Below are 15,071 nucleotides of genomic sequence, written 5' to 3' on the forward strand. Positions count from 1 at the left end.
AAAAAGAGAACCTCTAACCCCCTTTCTTCTTGAGAACCTCGATATGCTCTGTCTTCCCCTCCTCATCCGTCTCCGCATCCTCCATCAGCACATCCTCTGCACGGTTCTTAGCCCTGCTCTGCCTCCCGTCACTCGGCACAATATCAGACATCGGCTCCAACCCGACCGTCTCACTCGAGGCATTACTAGCGCCCGCCCATGCCGATATTCCACCGTTGATCTCCTGCATCTCCATCGGCTGTTCGGATTCGTGTTCCGGCGAGAGCGTAATGTTGACTACATCGTCTTCGTCGTGGTACGCGGGTGGATTGGGGTCGGTGTCCGGTGTGAGAGTCTTACTCGATAGTGTGGATCCGAACGTGTCCTTCTGGTAACCTTGCTTAGCAATCTCGTCATTGTCCCAGCCGTCACCTCCTTCGAACCAGTCTTTCTGACTCGCTTCGTTCTGCCCCTGATTAAGCCAAGCCGCCTCCGCCGTCGCTACTTTTTGCTGGAAATTCAGGTTATCCTTCTTGACGAATGTCTCCAGTTTCGGGGATAGTGATGTGAGTGAGGGCAAGAAGGCGGCGTCGTTTGCATACACGAGGACAGTGCTTTCGCTGATCGTGCTCACGTCTTCGAGCACATCGGTGATGTCTTTCCAATCTCGTATTATGGAGGCAGGTTCTTCGGAGCCGGAGCTTGAGTTTGGTACATCATATTTGATATGCCACCATGCGTGATCTTTTTCCAAGTGTCCGGGCTCCTTTACCGGATGGCAAATATAGTACTCGGTCTTGGACTTCGCAACTCCACAGAGCCTGTATGGGTGATTGAATTTGTGCTGCGTGTTGCATTCTGTTGTATCTGTCTCCGAGTTGGCTTCTTCCAGTGGTGCCCGAAACAGCTCCGCGACTCCATCGAGGGCTTCCTTCGCTTTCTTCTTTTGCTCTTCTAATTCTACTGATTGTCAGAGGGATTCGATGAATGGCGATTTGAGACTTACCGGACAGCTGCCTTTCAACCTTCGCGTATAGTGACTGGAGATGATCAAGAACTGCTACATCCCGAAGACTCTCCGTCATAGCCTCAGTCTCTGATTCAAACGCCCTCATGCTGTTCTTGAGAAGCGTCAAAGTCTCCATCTTTTTGGGATACTGAACTTTCTGTGGCGTGTGATACTTGAGGTCCTCCACTTTCGCGTCCAATGTCAATAATATTTCGGTGTACTTCTTCTTGTTAGTGAAGTTTGCCTCGACTGTTGGCCGATTCTCCTCGAGGTATCTATCCGCGTAGAGAATAGCAGGAATCTTGCAGTTGCGCTTTGACCCTTTAGGTTCAAGCGACAAAACGAGAACGCTGCTTGGCTTTGTGATGTGGGCACTACCAAACTCTGTGAAGAGTAATTCATCAATGTAGTCGTACAGCGTGGGTTCAGTTGAAATTGTATCAATGGAGCCCATCTCGACTTCGAGTACATGGCTCCCTTGCTCTTTGCCGTTGACGTTGACATCAGAGCAAAGTATGCCCTTCAACGAAGCAGTTGAGGCGTGGTTTCGATACATTGAGCTCCATCTCATGAGGAACTTCACTAGGTCGTTTTGCGTAGGCTCATCTGGAGAAGAGAACCTAGGTTGAGCCCATGCATCAAGCTGGATAAGTGATTCAAGACTTGCGTACGTCCTTTCGCTGGAGTCCAAGAAGGCCATGAGGCGCTGAACTTCGTACAGTAGCTCCAATTCTGAACCAGCTTCGGACCCGATATCGTCACTCACAATAATGGAAGAGGCAGAGGCGTTGCCTTTCCACCAGTCTTCGCCACGCCAGTAATTCCCAGCCGAGATCTCCGGGGCAAGTAGCGTATTTCGAATAAGAGGGATAGAATGTAACATCGTTATCAATGCAGGTAGGTGGTTGTCGCTCACAGTTGGTTTGATGAAGCCAGGCTTCTCTTTTCGAATTTGATCGTGCAAAGAAGCATCTGGAATGTACTCAGTACTCTTCGTAGCAGGAACCAAGGCCCACGAGGCGCTGTCATAGTAGTTTTGGGTAGCGGGACGGAGGACTCCTGCGGTACCTGCATTGCCTACTACGCCCGAATCTTGACCACTTTCGACGCCTGGGAACCCAGTCAGTGGCTCGATATTATGCCATGATCCATCCTCGGAGTAGAACGAACTCTGCATTGGTACGTCGCCCATGTGCGTGGACATCGCGGACCCAGGGCGCTGGCTGTTTCGCGACGGTGGCCTGGTGGGCGCTGCACTGAAACCTCCACTGTTGGGATCGTCGACATTTGTGGCATCAATATGAAATGCTGCGTGAAAACATGTGAGTACGCGCACCATCCTCTACAGGTGGAAAACGTACTGGGGAGATTGTTATTGGTATTGGCTTCCTGGTATGGACCATACCCGCTTAAGCCCCCAAAGGCAGTGCCGTCCCAGGTGGTGTCGCCCTGCTTGACCAGTTCCGTTATACCGTTCGGTCTTTCCAGAGCGTCGAATATCTTGTTCATCGCCGTTTCGACATTATTACTCGATATCTACCCATGTGTAAGTCAAATGCAGCATCGTCGCGGGGCAATTCCTGTACCTTTAGCACCTGCGCAGCTTGATCTCTGTCGACCTGATTGCCTGAGACCGCGACGAGCGTGTCTATGTCTTCCTGGTTGAGGCTTGCCATGGTCGCGGCGGGCGAGCGGGGAGCTCAGGCATGCGATGTGCGGAGTTGCACCGGAGGTGGTATAAGTATATCGTGCGGGCTCAACCAGTGAACATGGCAAGCTCAAATAAGGCAGGCTCAAACGCTCAGGAGCAAGACAAGGCACGGCGATGGGTTTGAACAGCAGCGATCCTCCGCATCGTTGTGGAAGCAATCGCGCGCATCTAGCAAAGCTATGAAGCTCCCCAGCGAGACATGACGAGGTGTGGGTCTGTGCTCGCCAAACACGCGAGTCAGCTAGAGTTATTCACTTTGGCTGACACGAAACTGAGCTGGTTCGGTAGGCTATCACATCAAGGTAAGAACCTCCTACAAGCATGCGGAATAAAGAGTGCATCGCTACAGAGATTAGACGGTCTTTTTAGGGTAAGTCAAACTACGACGCGTCTTCAAAGTATCGATTTGATACTATGTGGCTAACTGGGTACCTTGGTAGGTAATCTCATGGATACGATATACCCACATGACTGAGCTTAAACATTCATCAATGTCGGTTACTGTGATTCAATTTTGTTGCCGTGCTATACGAGCTGAGTTATTGTATGTAGGTGTAGGCATGTCTATGTATGCTTCATACCACATACTGATTACAAACATGCGTCTGTTTCGTAGCCTTACGCTAGCTACTCTAATATTACCTTTTCTGCTAGTCTCCAATATACATGCTTTCGTACAAATACAACTCCTCGGTGTTATCCTACACAAACTACATATTGTACATGTCTAGCCTTCCATCCGCAAGTCTGGGTATCATGTAAGAAGAGAAGATTAGCCAGTGCTCTGAGCCTGGTTCTGGCTCTGTGATCCTGGCCCCAATGGTTCATACACCTTGGGTTCTACCTTTGCCGCCAACGCGTCTTGCTCTTCCCTCCACTGACGACCTCTCTCGCTATACTTCTTGATCAATTCACGGTACTTTTCCATATGCTTCTTGGCACCTTCCTTGTCTCGTTCCTCGCCAATGAGTTGATTGCGATTCTTCTTGACCTTCTCGTACAAGTTCCACCGGTCGGTCTCATTCAATTCGCGTATATGGTATTCGATCGTCCAGCTGTCTTCAGGCGTAAGGCTCACTGGCCTTTCCACGTAGTGTCCGTTGAGCCTGTGGCGAACTGCCAAGGTCCAACCCATCAACGGTCCTTTTGGAACGTCTGGTTCGTCAGTCTTCTCGGCTGGTGTTTCACCCGCCACTTCCGGTGTCTCGTCGCTCGACAGTGTTGATGACTCTTCAACGGTAGCTTCGATATCTTCTGCCGCCTCTGCCTTCTTGCTGTCCACTCCGTGTTCGCCGTTGAGTTCATCATCGACGCGGTCTTGTATCTCGTGCCATTCCGCCTGTAGGGCCGGATCATCTTTGACAATGCCGACAATGTCCCGTTCGAAAGCTCTATGCGCCTCTTGATTCTTGTTTTGTATTTCATCTGCCTGTTCCTCCGTGACGGGCTCGGCAAAGATGTACATGAAAGGCGGATTGCCGCGAGCGCTCTTGTGAGTGTGGAAGTGCAGATGTAGTGTCTGTCTGACGTTAGATCGAGATTTCACTATACTGTCGTAGTACTCACTTGCTCGGGATACTGTTGAGTAGCTTTTTGCATCAACTCGTCCAACAAGCTGATACTCATTTTGAACTCTTGGTCACCGAGACATGTGTCTTTCTGCCCATGCAGCACATTGTCCATGTCCTCGAGTGGAAGGTACTGGAAACCAAAGATGCGCTCCACGTTGTGATACGCAACGAAGATCCCGTCCATTCGCCCCATCCGCACTTGCAAGGAGTACTTCAGCATTGTGGCCCTCGTCATATCATAGAATTCGCGCTCATAAGACTCCCATTCACCATGGTCATACCGGATCTGATAGCCCTTGCCAGTCTCGTACTCTTGATGATTCATGCGAATCGACACTACGGCGCGCGTTTTCAGGTCGAATATCCCCGTCCCAGGTAATCGCGGGTCGTATGCGTCCAGCTGAGAGCGCATGAGGAAATTTCCAAGCTTGGAATAATGGTAGCACCTAGATGACTCGTCCTCACCTGGAACAGCGTCCCCGCTTGAGCGACGGTACCGCTCAAATTCTGTGCGATCAACAGTCAAGAGTTTCTCGAGAGAATGACCCAGCCAGCTCATGATGTTTGGCTGGTCATACGCTTTATCAGCATCGATGGCATATTTGCCGTCCTTCCACCGCAGAAAGACGGCACTCGGACCCTCGGTGATTTTAGAGAACTTGTCTGTTGGGCCTGGAAACTTCTTTGAGAGCATCTCATGGTTGAGCTTGCGGAAGTTTGAAAGTAGGAAGTGGAAGTGTTGCAGGACGCCCGACATGCTTGATGTAGATCCGGTGAACTTTGTCCCCATTTTCTCTGTGAGGGCGAGGAGTTCTTCGTCCTTGGAAGAAGTCTTGTATTCGCTCAGAGCGGAGAAGTTGAACTCGTTGACGGACATGATCTTTTCGAGATATGGATCGAAGTTGTACACGCGCGAACGGGGATCCTGGAGGCGATAGACGCCAGGATTGAAGAGGACGCGGTCCAGACCATACGAAAGCCTGGGTACGGGGGGTATTTCATGATCCACTGGCTGGAATTTTAGCTCGTCGGGGTTTAAGTGCTTGATATCGAGCTTCTCAAAGTCGTCTTCCGAAACCTTCGTCCTCTCTTTCCTCGGTTTGCCGGCTTCCTTTGCCCCTTTCGCGCCAAGGAGAGCGTCCTTTAGGCTCTTCCCTCCAGATCCGTTCAGCAGTGTCTTGGCCGGAACGTCTCCCAGTATTTCCCTATTCTTCTGCTGTATCTCGTCGATCTCCTTCCGCAACTGAGCGATCTTCCGTTCCACCGAACTGTCCACAGGAGGATGCATTGCGGCGACTCGCGGTTTCCTCACAGCGCGCGCACGTCTGGTTCTCGATTGTCGGGTGGTCTTGCTCAGTCCATCGCTGTCGCCTTTCGCATCTTGCCCGTCCCCTTTCTTGTGTCCCTCATTTTGAACTTTGCGGTCCTTCGCCTTCTTACTACCCTCGTTGCCGTCGTTGCCATCGTTTCCCTTCTTGCTGCCCTTGTCTTCGTCCTTCCTCTTGCTGCTCTTCTTGTCGTCGTGCTTCTTGCTGCGCTTCTTGTCGTCGTGCTTTTCCTCGTGCTTAGGCTCCGGGCTAGCTGCGACCTCGTGGTCCTTCGCTAGGCGTGTGGCAAAGGCAAAGCTCCGGCCATGGTGTGGAAGGCGACTATGGATCCATGGTGGGCGGGGGACGGGTGAGCGCAGATGCAGAGCCGTCGACAGCGAGCATCGGTTCATCGAGGAGTCGGGCAGGAATCAGCGAGGGATGGCGGCCGTGCAATGGGCAGTTGCGCTGAGGCGTGCCTTGGGCGAACTTTTGGACGGAGAAAAGTTGATCCCTTGCATGTACGCGCCTTGGGCGTATAGTTCGTATCGCTGATCCCTGCACCAACGGCGGCAGCAAGCGACTGGGACGGCGCAGCGATTGCGATCGGCGCGGTTACGCAGCCTCTCTGTAACGGCTTGGGCCTCTTCGGTGGTCTGCAGGCTCTGGTATCCAATCTATCAGGCCAGCCGCTGGCGTGGCAGCAGAATCCAGGTCTCTGGATCCGCGCCGCGGCCCACAGTGCTAACACTTGCACACTGGATGAGCCTTTGATTACCGCTGTCCATATACCGCCGCATATGCACCTTCTCCCACCGAGCCCGCGCCGCGTACTCCGCATTGCACCCTCCTCAAGCTGTGCCTCCAGCTGAGCTCCTAGCTTCCAGCTCCTAGTTCCCGCGCTGCATACACCGTCGCCGCCGGCGCGAGCTCCGACAGCTCTTCCGATACGACTGCATGCCTGTGGCCGCCATACTCACCCACCCCGACCTTCACCTGCGTGTTTAGTGTGCTGCCAACTTTCGTTTCCGGGCCGTCCGCGGCATGAGCTTTGCCTTGCCCTGGGCGGCGCAGGCCTTCGGAGACGCTCATCATGGCGAGCAAACGCCGCAGCTTCTTTGGCCGCAGCTCCCTCCTCGGCGCGCAGACCATCCAGGACGATGAGGAGCCCTCGAACCTGCTGCGGAAGCGCCGCACCGCGTCCATCAGGACCACTCTCTCGACCGCCGCCTCCAGTTCGCTGCTGGCCGACGAGGACGACGACACGCTCGACGGACACACGCTGCGAGGAAGCCCCACGCTGCGCTCACCCGCGTCGCGTGGGAGCGGCAAGCGCGCGAGCTCAGTCTTTGGCTCGTTCAAGGGCGGTCGTCTGCCGGACGAAAATGAAGAATCAATCGACGTAACCTTCTCCCGTGCCCGTACGCTATCGAACAACTGGACCGCCCAACCCGAAGAATCGCCAAGCACGCGCCAGCCGTTGCTTCATGGAGAAGTGCAGACAAGCAGCTCCATGTTCCGGAAGAAGAAGGAGTACCTCGTGCTCACGGACACTTACCTGATGCGCTTCAAGAGTTACCAAAAAGCTGCCGAAGCCTTTCCTATAACTTCTTCCACGTACAAACGCATGTCTTCATACCGGCATAGCCAGAGCCCTTCCCTTGGATCGTCTCATGAGCTCCAATCGCTGGCGTCCGACCATTCTGGCGATCGTGATCTAGGCATTCCTCTCCGCCAGATCGTAGCAGTGTTTCACCAGGACGATGGAAGACCTCATTTTGCGTTTGAGGTATTCTACCTCGACGATGAGACAAACCACGCCTCATCCATGACCCTTCAATTCGGGGACCCAGACGAAATGCATGCGTGGCTCGCAAAAGTCCGCGAGGCAGCCAACGTTGGCAGACTCGCAGACGCGAACCCGCTCTCCGCCTACAACTCTCACTTGGCTGCGCGTGTTGTCGAAAATGAGTCGGACTATGTTCCTCAGCACTACGCCATCTATAAAGTCGTGCAACGTCCAAATAGCAAGAGTAGTACCCGAGCATCGTCAGATGATCTTCCCAAAGCTCTTGCGTCTGTTTGTTTTCTTGCGATTGGTGTTCACAAAGTTCATTTGATACCCCTTTTCAAACCGCAGTCCCAACGGGCATCGAGTCCTTCACTGCTTTCAAGCAACACCCAGTCATCTTATGGCATTCTCAGTATAACGGAATTGCGCGTTAGTGAACTTGACGATACTTTCGAACTCACCTTCCGGACACCTCTGCAACGACCGAAAGTGCTTCACTTGGCATCTCTCGCTTCTCACGACATCGCTGTGCGTCTGCGATACGTTGAGGAACATCTAAGGCCCGAATGGGAGTCGCGCCCATACCTGTTCATCGTTCCAGACTCAGTAAAACATGACATATTACGACAAGCTAGCCCGCATGGGATCAGCCAAGACAGCTTAGACAGGACCCTCATTGGATACTGCGCCGCATACGGTGTGAAGCCAGAGAATATTCGCTATCGGATCACGTATCCTGATGAAGATCATCCTCGATTCGAGCTCATGCCGCCCGCTGGACGCCGAGCAGATTACACAGATCTCGAATTGCTGGCCGTCATGCGTTCATTACGATATAACGAGAATTTCGGTGGAATTTCGTTTAGAGGTGTTTCCCTGGACTGTCTCAATGGCCTAACGGACCACTTCGGTGACGACCATGTCTGCACCAAAACTAAAAGAGGGACAGTACTACGACTAGATGTTGAGGAACTGGGGCGGTCGTGCTTACTCGTGCAAGAAATACGAGCCTTGGCTGTAACAAGCCGGAGACTTAGACGGCTGGACTTTTCTGGGTGTATATCTAGGAAGCCCAGGGACCATCTGGCAACGACGGCCAAAGCAAGAGATGTCGGTTGTGGTATCGTCGAAGCTTTGTTTCCGCTCTGCAAATACCAGTCGACGAACGTTGACTGGATTGCGCTGAATAACATCCAACTTGGGGAAACAGACCTCGACTACCTGGTGGCTGCAGCTGTTGAACGCTCGTGCCACATTCGCGCCCTAGAATTGAGTGGCTGTGGGCTTACAGATCGGACGCTGTCTCTCATATTAGACGCTCTTCGACCTCAAGAGAACACCTTGGAAGCTCTGGACCTTTCTTCGAACCCCTTCCGAGTCTCTCCTACAATGTTTGACTCTCAGATTGGGGTCTTTGGATACCTCACTAAACTTAATCTTTCGAATGTCGCGCGGACTTCTGGCGATGAGCCTCTCATCACGGTCGAGACTTTTCACGCTTGGAGATTGCAGGAGTTGATCCTGAGCGGAACCTCATTGAACAAGGCGACCGTTGATGCTATAGCAAGGTATGTTTATATCTTTTCCTATCGCGGTAGAAGCCTTTTTCTCTACGACTTTCGCAACGCGTGGCACTTCAAACCTCTTCATGTAACTTCTTCTATTGTTTCGTTGCTATCGTCTACCGGTACTCAGAGGTCCACCATACTGCCTGTGCTGTATTAGCTTTCTTTGCTAATCATCTATCTAGTTACCTCGTCAATTACAAGCAGTCGGCAGCGCTTCGTGAGCTCCGATTAGACCATTGCTACCTTACTGGGGAATCAGTCGCATTCTTACTACGATCAATGAACGAAAGGCCTGGGAAAGCCCGTAACCTCCACTTCGACGTCAGCGAGAATTACATTGAGCATGGCCTCAGAGAGCTTACGAATGCTATTGCGGAAGGTGTAGCACCCTCGTACTTGACTATTCGTCTGATCGAGTTTGAAAGAGAAGAGGATTTTCGACAATTGATCATTGCCTTCGCACGGAACAACACTATTCGACACCTCGATATCTCTCGCGCATCGTTACCTAGCGATGCCTCGGAAGAGACTTGCCTGGCACTCGAACGGATGTTCTCCGATAATACTACGCTTGAATGGCTAGACATGTCGGGCGAGGATTCACGACTCGAGACAACTAAATTGGGTGTTGGCATAAATCGTGCATTGCGAGGACTTCAGAAGAACCGCACGCTGCGGGTTCTACTGATCAAGTGTAAGCTCAGTATTTTTGCTACGAAAGCGACATCCATGATTGACCTCTCCCAGATCAGAAGCTCGGTCTTCAAGGTGCCAACACCTTAGCTGACGTCCTCAAAGTCAACACCACGCTACAGCAGCTCTACTGTGAAAACAACGGCATACCCCTCCAGGGTTTCACCGACCTCGTGAACGCCTTGCACCGCAATACCACCCTCCTGCACCTCCCCTCTATGGACGAGAGTAGACAACTCGCCCTCAAAACGACCGAAGACCAAGTAAAACAACTCCGCGACGATCCCACTACCGCTCCTACTGCACACCGCCGCTCTCCCTCTGTCCGCCAGAAGTTTGCCTCTCGTGTTCGCGGCCAGTCCAAATCAGATAAAACGCTGCCCATGGGTCTTTCAGACCAGGACATCAAAGCCGCGCTCAGCCTCGTAGACGAGAGCTGGGAGCGCCAGGAGTACCGTCTTCAGCAGTATCTCCAGCGCAATTACAACCTGGCCAATGGAATTCCGACCGCGCTGGATGTGGACGATGAAGAGTTTGAGAGGCCGGATACGGCGACTAGTCTAGGGGAAGCTGGTCGAGAAGGTCAAGTTTGATAGTACACCGACGGCAGAGAAGGATATGCAGCTTGGCGTGGCGCCAACTGTAGGGGTGCCGACTATACGCATTGGTGGACCGCCGACGCAGGGTGTGCGGAATGGGACCGGGGCGCTGGAAAAGGACGATACGCTGAAGAAGGTTAGCACCCTGGAGAAAGAAATCGAGATGTCGTTCTCCGACAACATATGGTCTAGGCCGAGGCTGCCAAGCTAGGCTCTCTCGCCTGTACTTTTCTACGATACATCCGCTTTTTGTTTGGCCTGTCGCAGTAGGCCATCTTCCGATTCCGTCTGGGACTTGTTCCTTTTTTTTTTTATCTCATCTGGTTCTTGTATAGACTTTGCATTTGCATCACAGGCAGTTGGATTTCCGACGAACATGATCAGGGTTCAGGAACACACGAGGATGGCAACCTGACATATACCATTGGATGGAAGGACACCTTTGAATGATGGACTAACTTTTGCAAGCTCTTAGCAACGATTATGGCGTTTTTCTGAGTACATACGATTAGGATAGGGGGGCGAGATACCTAGATGGCGTGTTGTATCAAACAAAGTCCATGTTTAAGCAAAGTCTTGTGCAGGGGTGTGAGGTTGTACTCAGATCCTGGGGTGAATTGTACGAAGATGGGGACGCCGAATGATATACTTTGGTGTAGCCAAGAGAAGAGGAAGTCGTTGATGTTGACGAGCTTATATGAACAGTCATATAAAAAGACGGTATAACAGTACACACTGAACACAACGCTAAAAGCACTCAAATAAAGCTCCCTCACTCATCTCCTCCTCCTCTCCGCTTCCTGAATCTCTCGCCGGCAATTACGGCAAATACCCTCAATATTCGGCGGGTCATCCCAGATCCATACTCGCTGATTCGAGCAGCCGCGTGGCACGTTGTTCCCGTCAAGGCACTTTTTGAGCCCTGTGTATACTTCGCACCTGCAGACAGTGTACTTTTTACGGAGGAGGTAGCACATTATGGATTATAGCTGATACGCGGAAGCTTATTAAGACTTATTGCGATACACGAGGTTGAAGTCGAAGACGTGGGCTTGTTTCTGGTCGCGCCTGTTTGTGACAAGGGTGGTAGGTGGTGTGCAGTGGTATACTGTTGCGAAAAGTATAGATGTATAGGGTGGTTGGAGAATTTATGTGGGTCAGAAGGGATACGGAAGAGTCTAAATAATATTGAATCAGTCGGGTGCGTTGTGCGATGTCTGCTACGTGTCTCCAACTAAGGGGGTGAGTTGCGGTGCGCTTAATGGGAAGTTCAAATAGTGATTATGCAGGAACGCTTTTATTGGTTTGTTATTTTTGGCAGGAGGGAACGGGAATGACAGGCAGATATCGATGCTGTGTGCTGTGTGTTGTGTGTTTCAAGCCGAATGTGTGAGTGCATCGTGGAGGGATGTGTAAGGTGGGCGGGGAAGATGAGGGTAAGTGCTGGCGAAGAAGAAGTGGAAGCAGGGGAAGAGGTGAGTGGGCCGCTGGCGAAATGCCGGGTCTCTTCGAAGCGGCTGGGATAAGGCTTGCGGACGATTTTCGCAACGTATCCGAATGATGGATCGTGTGGAGGTACACATCATGGTATCTAGAGCGTTCGATGACGACACTACGAACGCATTAGCTGTTCTTTGTCATGTATACTGTAGCCGAGGATCGAGTTACGGTAAAGCTGAGAGATCAAACTCTGTTCAAGAAGTCAATTCTGAGGCGCCATAGTGCGACACCACACGCTCGTTGTCGTCTGCCTTTGGTTATTTCACGAATGATTGGCTCTTGGGTGAGATTGTGACAATGACGTTCCGCATTGTGATATCCAGCCCAAGTCTCGCTCTGTCTTGATCGACTCGCAAGTGACATGCAGTTTCCTTCACGTTTACGTGGTGAACATTCCCACCATATCATAGTGAGTACCGGCATGCAACGTAGAGGAATCCATATCTTCCCCTTCCGGTACCTATCGAAACTACACAAAGCAACAGACAACCAACGTCAAATAACCTCCACCCCTATGAAATTTTCAATTTCAACACCAAATCAAGTCTCAAATCTCAACAGTGTGCAAACTTATCGTCTACCGCTACGAATGTGGCCACGAAACGCTCGGCAAACTTCAGCCCTGCGGTCCTGGCGGTTGCGCGCTAATGTTCACAGGAGCACCTGAAGAGTATGGCAGGACTATAAGGTCGCCTTGCCCTGGGTGTTACGCAAGGCATCTATCGTGGGGTGGGTTCTCGTGAGACGGTGGCAATGTTGTGAAGAGATTATAAGAGGCAGGATTAAATTTTGGTGCCGAAAAAGCTTTCCTGGACTATGCACGTAGTGGAAGCGTGAGGGTACTGTGCTCAGTGTAGTGAAGTTTGCGTGGCTCTTGTAATTTGGGTGATGTTGAACGCAGTGACTTTTGGTTGTATTTGAAGACGGGGTATGATTGTTATCTATCTCTGCAAGCGAAAGCAATGGAATGCTATTTTGACAACCATCCGGGAGAGAGTGACTACACATAGTACTTTGAACACCCAGGTGTGACTTGCAGGTAAGTAGTGAAGTCTGACTGACTTACCAAACTTGACAGTCACGATCCGCAAGTCGTTCACGTAGCGAAGCTTCACGCGGAGCTTGAATCACATACATTATCAATCGCCAAGATGAGCCTCAATACATACTATATATACCATGTTAAAGCTCCAGAGCTACGCCTCATCTAATATCCAGCTTCCAACAATTATATACAGCTTCCAGACTACACACAGCTTCCAGACTAGGGTACACTCAACTACCTTGTACAGTCATTAGAGTGATGACTCTACAAGCTATCTATGTACAATATCACATATGTAGATCGAGGAAGTAGAGGAAGACGGTACGAGTAGGTGCGCTAGAAATGTTCGAGAGTGCCCAGCACTCTCCTTTTCTTGTAACATATATTACTATCTATCAAATCGTAGATCACACGAACTGTTCAGCTCTAATATAGTATTTCATAAATCAATACAACCCATTCTTGATGTCCTCCACGATCTTCTTCAGCTCGTCAACGGATGGTGGGTTGTTGCGCCCCGAAGTAATCGTGCCACTGCTTCCCACCTTCTCCTTGCCCTGGTCAATCATGATTGCGAAACTATCGTTGCTGTCCTTGCGTGCGTGAGTCTTTTTACGTGCCCATGGTAGGCCTATGCGTCGTGCAGCTGACGCTTGGTGCACAGGTTGTGAATTCTCTTCTTCAGCTTGTCGCTCTAGCACGATGATAGGTGTATTGGATAGTTGCAGCTTTCCGGTGTTGTCAACCTTGACGAACTTGAACTGTGTAGGGGTGTGGATGGGTTCGATGGGTTTGTCAGCGATTGTGAGGTTTTGCAGGTCTGGCTGGAGTCAGTGAACAGAGTCGTCAATCGAAGAGTGTCTTGTGCATACCATTAAGAAGCCTCGTTCCGTCAGGCTCGAACCCCTTCCACCTTTTCCGATGTTTCGTGGCCCAAAGGACTTGCTGTTCCTCCAATTCGAAGAAATATTTCGTGAAGCCGTTGACTGCGACGGAACGGAGAAGCTTGATCAAGCCAAGCGTCTCCGGCAATACCATTACGTGCGAGCTTTTCTTCACGAGCGTTACTTCGAGTCGTTGAAGTCGTCGCTTTTCTTCTTCATCGCCAGCTTGCCTGGATTCACTGCGGCTCTCGGAACGACGTCCACGGCTCTTACTTCTTGCTCTCGAGAGACTGCGTCTTAGTGAGGTGCTACGGGACAAGCTGGCTGTTCGTCCGCGCGCCTCTGCTGTCGAGTGATCAGTCATTACCAGCGTCATGACTGAGTCCAAGCATCGCAGTACCCTTACTGCATCTACCTGTTCACGTTTCATGCTTTTGATCTTCCAATTACCACCGCCTTGCCCGTCGCTGCCATCCATCCAGTCACTCTCATCGCGTCCTCGGTGGCCGCCGTTCTCGCAGCTAGGAACAGGCAGGCGGAGATAGAGCCTCGAGAGTCTTTGCAAAGTATCCGCAACCATCTTTGGCGGTCCTTCAGAGATCCAAAACCTCTCGTAAGCCCTCAAGTTGTCGTTGACGGTCGAGGAGACTTTGGTGTGGTATATTCTGTGGAAGTCGACTACGAAGTCGCATTTCTCATGGAAGACATCTAGCGCAACCTCGCGGATGTGGTGGGATACAAGAAACAATGGATGCTTGCGGATCAATTGAAGGTCGATGTAGTCTAGTCCGGCTCGGTGGTAGCGATATTGCATATGACGATGCTCGGAGCATTGTGGGCCGACGGATACTGTCAATGGAAGACATAGAGCATATGCCAGAATAGACTCAATTAGTGATACTGGTAGCGACGACAAGCTCACTCGATTCTTGGCTGATGGCTTGGGAGAGGATGCAATGTACCTTACTGACGAGAGCGAGGTGCGAGAAGTGGATATCGATTGGTTGCGAGAAAAGACCGACGACACAGCCGCGGATGCTGATGAAGCGGATGAAGCCGAAGATGCGTTGGAGTTGGTCCTTGACAGCACAGTGACTGGTGACTCTCTGCCGGAGAGTTGCTGTCGAGCCCATGGCCACTTGCGCGATTTCTGTGAAGCCGAATTGCTGACTGCTTCCGGTTCTTCTCGGACATTCGGTAGAGGAACGTGTGGAGCAATGGGTTTGCGCGAGATTGGTTTTAGAGCTGCGATAGGCGGTGCTTGTCTGCTCGGGTTGGCTTTCTGTATTTGTGGGTGCGTTGCTGCAAATGTTGAAAAGTCGACGCTCATGCGAGAGCTCGGAAGGTCCAAGGCCAGTGGTAAAAATGAAGGTGTTTGCGCCATGGTGGCTATTATTGTACTGTAGCGGCGAA

The 15,071-nt window shown here is 51.4% G+C and overlaps 4 protein-coding genes across 4 annotated transcripts; 1 reads left to right on the top strand and 3 right to left on the bottom strand.

Moving 5' to 3' along the window:
• Positions 1-13: 13 nt before the first annotated feature.
• N0V89_005548 (uncharacterized protein) lies at positions 14-2,664 on the bottom strand (the record flags this gene model as incomplete). Its single annotated transcript, XM_056214325.1, has 4 exons — positions 14-939; positions 986-2,296; positions 2,350-2,524; positions 2,575-2,664. 4 exons carry the CDS (start codon positions 2,662-2,664, stop codon positions 14-16), a joined length of 2,502 nt encoding a protein of 833 aa, XP_056071592.1.
• Positions 2,665-3,471: 807 nt separating this feature from the next.
• Positions 3,472-5,982, bottom strand: N0V89_005549 (uncharacterized protein; the record flags this gene model as incomplete). The annotated part of the gene is made up of 3 exons (XM_056214326.1): positions 3,472-4,218; positions 4,266-5,872; positions 5,946-5,982. 3 exons carry the CDS (start codon positions 5,980-5,982, stop codon positions 3,472-3,474), a joined length of 2,391 nt encoding a protein of 796 aa, XP_056071593.1.
• Positions 5,983-6,670: 688 nt separating this feature from the next.
• N0V89_005550 (uncharacterized protein) lies at positions 6,671-10,223 on the top strand (the record flags this gene model as incomplete). Its single annotated transcript, XM_056214327.1, has 3 exons — positions 6,671-8,937; positions 9,120-9,631; positions 9,685-10,223. The coding sequence occupies 3 exons, from the start codon at positions 6,671-6,673 to the stop codon at positions 10,221-10,223; spliced, it is 3,318 nt and encodes a 1,105-aa protein (XP_056071594.1).
• Positions 10,224-13,220: 2,997 nt separating this feature from the next.
• On the bottom strand, positions 13,221-14,791 carry N0V89_005551 (uncharacterized protein; the record flags this gene model as incomplete). The annotated part of the gene is made up of 3 exons (XM_056214328.1): positions 13,221-13,594; positions 13,647-14,450; positions 14,560-14,791. The coding sequence occupies 3 exons, from the start codon at positions 14,789-14,791 to the stop codon at positions 13,221-13,223; spliced, it is 1,410 nt and encodes a 469-aa protein (XP_056071595.1).
• Positions 14,792-15,071: the final 280 nt, after the last annotated feature.

Source organism: Didymosphaeria variabile (genome assembly GCF_027946475.1).
Source record: "Didymosphaeria variabile strain IMI 356815 chromosome Unknown scaffold_4, whole genome shotgun sequence".
In the NCBI taxonomy this organism is placed as follows: Eukaryota; Fungi; Ascomycota; class Dothideomycetes; order Pleosporales; family Didymosphaeriaceae; genus Didymosphaeria; species Didymosphaeria variabile.